This window comes from Lactuca saligna, chromosome 4 (assembly GCF_052625555.1).
Source record: "Lactuca saligna cultivar CGN05327 chromosome 4, ASM5262555v1, whole genome shotgun sequence".
NCBI lineage: Eukaryota > Viridiplantae > Streptophyta > Magnoliopsida > Asterales > Asteraceae > Lactuca > Lactuca saligna.
In genome coordinates, this window is record NC_136420.1 from 24,028,291 (window position 1) to 24,037,891 (window position 9,601).

Sequence of the window (9,601 nt, forward strand, 5' to 3'; positions counted from 1 at the left end):
ATTTCAAAATATTCCAAGGGGCTTCAAACTGGAATTCCAACCCGTTACTTAATGACTTGTATTCTTCCTTAGCAGCTTCCAAGATAACCTCCTCAGTAGCATTTAAACGGGTGTCGTCAATTTTGGTATAAAGATCGTTGAATAATAGAACTTCGGTTTTCATTTCATACCATCTTGCTAATATGTCTAGTTCTTCACGATCGTTTGTTGTAGCCCTTTGGTTTTCAGCATTGAAAAATTTGGTTAAACGAGTCCAAAACATTGGATCGTTCAACTTGTTTGTCTCGTACACATGAATATAAGCATGTGTAAGAACCAAGAACTCTTCATTGCTCCATGATATAGAACTCATTTTGATTGAAACTAACAGGGTGGAATATAAAAAACAATTTTTGAACAGCAGTATTGGTTTATTTAATAAAGTATTTGTGTAACATAAGATCAATTTATAGTACTGATAGCTTCATTTTATTTACTTCTTTTTATAGTTTATTTAGCATATTTCATTCATAACTTAGATAATTTCCATGCATATTTTCCTTTTTATTATTTTATGACTATTTCGGGTACTCTCGAATCTTGTGAGCATAATTGCAGGTTTTCGGGTCTAGCGGAGCGGGAGTGTTCGGGACGTATAGGAGGCGATGAGATTTGGTAGACAAAAATGACGTTGGGCTTGATGGGTAGTGGAGATGATGCATGGAGTGATCTTGATGATTATTTGAAGACTTGGAGAGAAATAAACTTTAAATTTGCAAGATGCGGGGGAACATTCAAGCGTATGAAAATTATTAATCGGGCGAGTTCACGAGCTTTGGAGGATTTGGAGAGGTCAAATTGGGCTTTAAATGAAGAAAAACTTGAAGAAAATGGGCTAGGAGGTGATTGGATTCGATCTGGGCTAGTGGGATATGCTTTAGAGGCCCAAAATCTCAAAGAAGCCCATGTCAGGCACCACCCGCGCAGCAGCACGCGGGTCGCGCAAGGCCCTGCAGGGGTAGTTTCGGAAATTCTTCTTTTGAGCTATTTGAGGAAGGTTGGTGCCCATCTTTTGCATACTCTTGGACATCCGATTTTTGAAGATTCTCTCTGGAGTTTTGGAGACTTTTGAAGGCCAAGAACCCTTGAAGAACATCATATTTTTACCTCTTGATTCTTGCTTAATGTTTGGTACAAATTTCTCTAACTTTGTTTCTTTGTGTTTAGCCATGCTTGGCTAAACTAATCTTGGTTGACTTTTGTTTAATCCTTTGAACTTTTGTTGAATGTTGAAGAATCCATGAACATGTTCTTGAATCTTTATGGAAATGTTTTGTGTTTTAACATCTTATCATTACTTGTATGTTTTAGTTCATGAGTTTAAATGTGTTTGTGGTGATTAGTTGGCTAATTTCTTGATTAAGTAAAGGATCCTCAAATTAGCAAGCAACAAATGATTTTTGTGTTGTTTTTACTTCACACAATCATAAAAACATTTCCTCCAACATGGTGGTGAAAGCATTTGACCCCTCTTGGATTTGGTGACTTTTTGGTTCTTAATGCTAGTTGACTTTCACTAATTACATGCTATTTGGAATTAGTGACTTTGACTAAGGAAATTGTTATGAGCTTCTCTATCCATTTCAACAATTAAGAAAAGTCTAGGTAATCTCAAGCTTCTTGGATTACTATAGTCAAATTGAGGATTTAAAACAAGTATTGCACCATTGAATTCTAATGATATGTTCATCAAAAGTCAAAGTGAGAAAACTTTAAGTCAACCATCTTTTCCTTATTGATTTTACATCAAATTCTTATTTTTGTTGCAATTGTCTATTTAAATCATAGTTAATTCTAGTTAGCTTCAAGTATTTCAAAACACCAAAACCCCCCCATTTTATTTTTTTATTGTTATTTTACATGTATTTTTATAAAGAGATTTTTCATAGAGTTAGAAATTGAACCAATCTTCGTGGATTCGATCCCTTTACCACTATACACTATTTAGTGTGTAACATTTAAGGTTATTATTTGTGTTGGCCTCGACAACCACCAAATTTTTGGCGCCGTTGCCGAGGATTGGTTTATTTTTAATCAATTTGTTTCTCTATGCCTTCATCTCATTGTGCAGGTACTCTAATTTAAAACCCGAAAATTAAAAAAAAAGTATGATTTGGAAATGAACACTCCTTGCACTGAAGACCAACTTTCTGAGCTAGCTCAGTTAGTTATGATGATTGAAAGTGACCAAAGTGTGCAGTCCACACCTCTTCTTTGCGATTTTTGTGCCCAAAATGGACATCATTCCGACACGTGTCCATATTTACAAGGAGAATGGGAAGAAGTGCAAGATAAGGGAAGCTACTACCGGTCAAACCAATGGAGTTATGATAAGCCTCAACATGATCAATGGTGGGACAACAACCAAGTTTGGGAAAATAACCATTACCAAAACCCATACCAAACTTGGGGAAATAACCAATACCCACCAACTCCACTGTTCCAAGAACCCTATCCTTACCCTCCTCAACAAACTGAAACGCCAAGCATGTCCTTAGAGGACATTGTTAAAAGCATTGCCACTTCTACCCAAATTTTTCAGGAAACAACCCAAGCTAGCCTCAAAAGCTTAGAGCAACAAATAACACAAATTGCTCAATCAATTAGTTTAATGGAAGCTTAAGACAAATTACCATCCGAAAAGAGCCCATCTCATAGTGCATGTTCCATTCCTTTGAATGATGAGAAAATTTTTGATGGCCCAAGAGTGTTATATGAAGAAGAGGAAGAAGAAGTAGAAGTGGAAGAGGTTGTCAAAGAAGAAGAAGAAATTGAAAAAGCTGACAATGAAACTATAGAGGAAGTGATAGGGGTTAATGAAAGAGAGGTTGAGCCGCCCACTACCATTAAAAAACTAACTCCATTGGTAGACCAACCACAAGAGATGGAAGCGATAAATTTGTCGGACTCTTCAAAGGATACGTATCACAAGAAAGAAGACGCCCAACCGGTCACCTACTCAAAAACCATGTCAAAGAAGGAAGAGTTGGTCACCTTAATGAACAAGTACAAGAAAAAATATGGTTGGATGATTGCTATTATTAAAGGTTTGAGTCCGGTATGGTTCTCCCGTAAAAAGAAAGTCAAATACAAGAAAAGAGTCTCAATGGAGGTGTGGAAATTAAAAAATGTCGACACGGGGAAAATTTACAAGGTTAATGGACATCGATTAAAGCCATTCAATGAAGTTTTTGATTCAAATGTCCAAGATGTTGTCCATTTGGACCCCCCAAAGTGTTAAAGTGAAGTTTGGAGGCGTCTCGCCAAAGACGTTAAAGAATGGCATTTTTGGAAAGCATTGTGTTTTTGTGTTTTTAATTTGAATAAATGACTTTTGAAGATGCTTTTAGGATTCAAAAGAATTGTTTTTGAAGAAATCAAGAGTTTCTAGGTTTTTGGGGCCTTCCAAAGCGAGAACTGGTGAAAAACGAAGAAAAATGAAGCAAAAATGAAGATCAGGATCAGGGGGTTGCGCGACCCGCGTGCTGTTGCGCGGGTGGGTTGCGCGGCCAGGTGTGATGAAGCGACATTGGCCCAAGACTTAACTGCAAGGTCTGCGCGACCCGCGTGCTACACTGCGCGACCCGCGCACTGTGCTGGGCAATTTGGGCTATTTTTGGCTATTATTTGACCAGGTGTTGACCAAAGGTTTTAATGAGTTGACCTTTTGACTTTTCTTGACCAACATTTACCGAAATTGACCCTTTTTGACCCATAGATTAAAATGTTCAGCTTCTCTTCTTCTTCATTTAATCATCTTGACCTCTCACTCCATTCCTCTCATATAACCTTCCAGCACCCACCTCGCTCGAAAATTCAAGATTGGCGGAGTTCTACCGGTCGTAATTTCACGAAACCACCGCCACAGACATTTTCCGCCGCCCGACCCCCCGATTTAGGTCCTTTCCGCCCTTTCCTCAAGCATTGAGGACAATGCTCGTTCTTAAGCTTGGGGTGGGGCATTTCATTTTCCTTTTATTTTTTTCATGCATTTTTAATTAGGTTGCATAACATTTTAGTTTTAAGCTAATCATCATTCTTTTTTTTTTTTAATTCCAAAAAGATTTTATTTTCTTCTTTTTCCACTTTTTATTTTTGCATAACATTTAGCTTAAGACATTAGCATTCATGCATTTTTGTTGTCTGTTTATTCTCACCTCTCTTGGATGCCATGGAACAGGTTCACAGTTATTGTATCATTATTGGTCCAGGATCTTGTTGCTATCTCACCCATCGAATCGGGACCACTAGCTGCAGTTTGGGATTTCATACTTGGGATCAGATGCTGGTAGCTTAAAGGGGTAAGTGATCATGGCCAGGTAGTTTCATGAAGAATTATGCATACAATACTAACAACTGTAGGATATACTATAGCAATGGGTGTTCTTAGCCTTGCGGTCACTACCGCGGAGAGGATCACACTTGATCATGTTTGAACTGTTAGGATGAAGCATTGGTGCTTGTCCCCGAGTAGAATCCATATCTGGTCTCTTTACATCACCATATCTTTTTGCGATTTTCTTAAAATTTAGAGAGTCTTTTAGTCCACATTTGGACATTTTCATTATCTTTGAAAAACCACAAGTTTGAAAAGGATTTTACATTACATCTTTATGCTCCACACATGGTCATTTTCACACTTAGGCCATTCGGATTATATCACTACCCTGTCGGTTCCACCTACACACCTTTGGGAACCAAATTTTGAGTCAAAGGGTTTACTTTCAAAAAAAAAAAAAAAAAAAAGAACAAAAACAAAAACAAAATGAAGCATGCAAATTTTCAGTCGCAACTATCTTAGATAGGTGGCCGGTTCAATTATTGAACAAATTTCCCAACATCTTGGTCACCCGACGTTTGATATTCATTTGTATAGATCTGTTTTATTGTATATAGATCGAGTTGTTATTTTTTTTTCTTTCTCACAAATTGGTGATGTTAGAGAGACTGTCGAGTCGGATACTACGGGAGGTTTGGGCCAACACTAAGTGAACTGATTCCTACAACGGTGCCCGAGCGATTAAACCTAGTTACACATGAGAGAAACCGGCAGATGTGAGATCAGAGTGTGCACTTAAAGAAGAGCTCCACCCGAGCCCATCCAGTTGCTTTCTCCCTACTACAGATGTTCTTCATTGTATACATGTTCCATTGAGGCTGCGACTGCTCATCCCTCCTTACTCACCTAAAGGAGTTGTCCTGGCTGTGGTTTATGGTTCCATTGTCATCGGATGAAAAAGTTGTGAGATAGCAGCGAAATCAATTCTGACCATGTTGACTAACGTCGGACAGGTTCCATGGTTCTATCCATTCTTTTTATTTCTAGGGTAGTTCATCCCAAGTTCATTTAGTCTTGTCTTACTTGAGGACAAGTAAGGTTTAAGCTTGGGGTGATTTGATAGCTTCATTTTATTTACTTCTTTTTATAGTTTATTTAGCATATTTCATTCATAACTTAGATAATTTCCATGCATATTTTCCTTTTTATTATTTTATGACTATTTCGGGTACTCTTGAATCTTGTGAGCATAATTGCAGGTTTTCGGGTCTAGCGGAGCGGGAGTGTTCGGGACGTATAGGAGGCGATGAGATTTGGTAGACAAAAATGACGTTGGGCTTGATGGGTAGTGGAGATGATGCATGGAGTGATCTTGATGATTATTTGAAGACTTGGAGAGAAATAAACTTTAAATTTGCAAGATGCGGGGGAACATTCAAGCGTATGAAAATTATTAATCGGGCGAGTTCACGAGCTTTGGAGGATTTGGAGAGGTCAAATTGGGCTTTAAATGAAGAAAAACTTGAAGAAAATGGGCTAGGAGGTGATTGGATTCGATCTGGGCTAGTGGGATATGCTTTAGAGGCCCAAAATCTCAAAGAAGCCCATGTCAGGCACCACCCGCGCAACCCACCCGCGCAGCAGCACGCGGGTCGCGCAAGGCCCTGCAGGGGTAGTTTCGGAAATTCTTCTTTTGAGCTATTTGAGGAAGGTTGGTGCCCATCTTTTGCATACTCTTGGACATCCGATTTTTGAAGATTCTCTCTGGAGTTTTGGAGACTTTTGAAGGCCAAGAACCCTTGAAGAACATCATATTTTTACCTCTTGATTCTTGCTTAATGTTTGGTACAAATTTCTCTAACTTTGTTTCTTTGTGTTTAGCCATGCTTGGCTAAACTAATCTTGGTTGACTTTTGTTTAATCCTTTGAACTTTTGTTGAATGTTGAAGAATCCATGAACATGTTCTTGAATCTTTATGGAAATGTTTTGTGTTTTAACATCTTATCATTACTTGTATGTTTTAGTTCATGAGTTTAAATGTGTTTGTGGTGATTAGTTGGCTAATTTCTTGATTAAGTAAAGGATCCTCAAATTAGCAAGCAACAAATGATTTTTGTGTTGTTTTTACTTCACACAATCATAAAAACATTTCCTCCAACATGGTGGTGAAAGCATTTGACCCCTCTTGGATTTGGTGACTTTTTGGTTCTTAATGCTAGTTGACTTTCACTAATTACATGCTATTTGGAATTAGTGACTTTGACTAAGGAAATTGTTATGAGCTTCTCTAGCCATTTCAACAATTAAGAAAAGTCTAGGTAATCTCAAGCTTCTTGGATTACTATAGTCAAATTGAGGATTTAAAACAAGTATTGCACCATTGAATTCTAATGATATGTTCATCAAAAGTCAAAGTGAGAAAACTTTAAGTCAACCATCTTTCCCTTATTGATTTTACATCAAATTCTTATTTTTGTTGCAATTGTCTATTTAAATCATAGTTAATTCTAGTTAGCTTCAAGTATTTCAAAACACCAAACCCCCCCCCCCCCCCCATTTTATTTTTTTATTGTTATTTTACATGTATTTTTACAAAGAGATTTTTCATAGAGTTAGAAATTGAACCAATCTTCGTGGATTCGATCCCTTTACCACTATACACTATTTAGTGTGTAACATTTAGGGTTATTATTTGTGTTGGCCTCGACAACCACCAAGTACTTTCTATACAAATTCGCAGTCCAATCTTCTAATATGTCTGCATTTCATAGTCAAAATTAACTGACGAACGCAGTGTACTATACTAAAAACATAACAGAGCACTGTTTGACTTGACAAGTCATCCCCGGACGAGTGACAACACAATACATTGCTGCTTGAATTGACTAGCCATTGCAGCAGCAAATGAAGGAGTCGTTATAAATAGATTTTAATATGCGTTGTAGTTGTTTCGTATTACTTCCATCCCTGCAATTATGGACTCAGCACATTCATGGAGGAACGCAGAGGAGGTCGCTTTGGTTGAAGCTTGGATTATAACTGTTGAGGAGGATTTTCCACCGGGTCCCCCACAAGTTCGTGCTGGATCATTTTGGTCTCGTGTCTGTCATTTGTTTCACCATTTAATGGGGCGTAGTCAATATCGAAGAAGAAAAGATGTCAAAGCCAAGTTTCTGGATTTGAAAATGAAGGTGAAAGAATTTCAATGTATTTACAACGAGTTGGATTCTGAACATGCAAATACGGATGAAGACATTCTACGGCAGGTGGCTTTGGAACTATACCGTTTTGAATATGATGGTAGCGAGTTTACCCACTTAGATGCATGGAATGTTTTAAAGAATATCCCTTATTTTTAATATGCATGTTGGTAATGGTAATGGATTTTCGTTATTTAAATAGCTTGTTGTCTGTAGGCATCAGTATTTAATAAAAGTCCATTTCTTTTAATATGTGTTGTTTCCTCAAAAGCCAATACATAATACGACATTAATTAAATAACTAATACATAATAAGTCATAAAATATGAAAGAGGTACATAAATAACTAAAACATAATACAACATAAAATGTAAACAGGTTTCACGGATAACTAATACATAACACGAAACTAATACATAATACTACATAACATATAAAGGTGCTACATGAATAACTACTGCATTGAGGGAGGTAACAGGACCACCGTTTCATTTGGTATTTCCCAATGCACATGCGATGGTATTCTATTCACCAACTCAGATCCATATGCAAGTCGATACACATAACTAGTGAACTTATAATCAACCAATCTGTTTATGGATTCAGATGTACGGGTTCTAAGACATGCTATAGCGTGGGCACATGGTATACCGCTTTTTTGCCATTTACCACAACTACATACAATTCGTTCAAGTTGTACGTTGGTGGTTGCAAAATTATCATCGACCTGATATTTATCCCCATACAAATGTCTAGCATTCTAATTGTAAGACTTGTTGACAGATTGTTGAACTTTCCCCTCAACGTAAGGGGTCAACCCACCAGATAACCTCCCTGAAAATTTTGATATTTTAATACAAATAATAACACATTAAAAAAAGTAAATAAAACAATCTCTCTTACCCGCCACGTCCGCCCGTTCAACATACTTGGATTGTATTGACGTGGTGATTAACTCAATCATCGTTGTTATAGGAAACTCACGTCTGGATAGAACTTGCAAAATTTCAGGGACGTCAATCGATTTAACATTGTAGCGTACTCTTGGGAAAAATGCTCGTGTCCATTTTGAAATCGGAATATCGTCTAGCCAGTAAATTGGACTATGCAAGGAAAATAAAGGTGATTTCCTACATTCAGTTTGCAACCTTTCCAAACACAAGTAAAATTCATCAACGTTGTATGCATTGCATGACTTCCAAAACAACGATTCAGCTTCCATACTGTTACATCCCACACAGTCACGTATCTTTCGAGCTATATCTTTAGGACAATATCCATGATAGGAATCCGGGTAGGCACTATAAACACCAAATTCTATTTTATCACACATGTTGCTTATGAAACCAACCTCTATGTCGTGACCTAAACAATCTTTTAACCTCATCATGAACCATCTCCATGATTCTTCACACTCTAAGGTTCCCAGACCAATTGCTAAGAGAAGTGGTTCATGATTTCCATCTACAGCCACTGCGAAGTACATGGTTGTCAGCTAGCTCCCAATAAGGGGTAAATAACCCACATATATCAGGGGTATGAAGCACCTAACGAAGGTACGAATCTACATAAAAACGAACACATATTAGTGATGAGTAAAAACTAATAGAGATACATTACCATGAAATATTATGTAAGTCAATAAAATTAGTATGTCATACCACGCAACCTAAAGCCACAAAACAGAATTGGAAGCGGTTGGTATCGGTTTTCTTGATTGCTGTGTAGGTATTAGGATTTGTTCGTTGAAGGTTATGTAAGAAAATTGGTAGTTGAGAAAAGCTTCTTCCGATGTTAGTACTCATTTTCACAACCGATGAAAGTGCTCTACAATCATCACACAAATGAGATTATAAAGAGAAAATATTGTATCTCTAATGGTTCACAATTCATAGTTTAACCTTTTAAATTCGTAGTCAAAGCAGTTCATTTCATAGTCAAATTTCACTGACCGACTTGACAATACTACAGAAGGTACTTGTCTGGATTTCGTAGTTCAACTTTTTGAATTCATAGTCAAACCAGTTCATTTCATAGTCAAATTTCACTGACCGACTTGACAATACTACAGAAGGTACTTGT

General features: G+C 37.3%; 1 protein-coding gene across 1 annotated transcript; it reads right to left on the bottom strand.

Moving 5' to 3' along the window:
- Positions 1–8,279: 8,279 nt before the first annotated feature.
- LOC145039374 (uncharacterized) lies at positions 8,280–9,005 on the bottom strand. The gene is made up of 2 exons (XM_078987438.1): positions 8,423–9,005; positions 8,280–8,353 (listed from the first exon to the last, which is right to left on the bottom strand). Exons 1-2 carry the CDS (start codon positions 9,003–9,005, stop codon positions 8,280–8,282), a joined length of 657 nt encoding a protein of 218 aa, XP_078843564.1.
- Positions 9,006–9,601: the final 596 nt, after the last annotated feature.

What these genes read in the sequence shown, in the direction of transcription:
- LOC145039374 (XM_078987438.1), bottom strand. Translation starts at nt 9,005, where the DNA reads ATGTACTTCGCAGTGGCTGTAGATGGAAATCATGAACCACTTCTCTTA. An exon ending in TGAACGGGCGGACGTGGCGG is followed by an intron (nt 8,354 to 8,422) that starts GTAAGAGAGATT and finishes CAAAATTTTCAG; the next exon opens with GGAGGTTATCTGGTGGGTTG.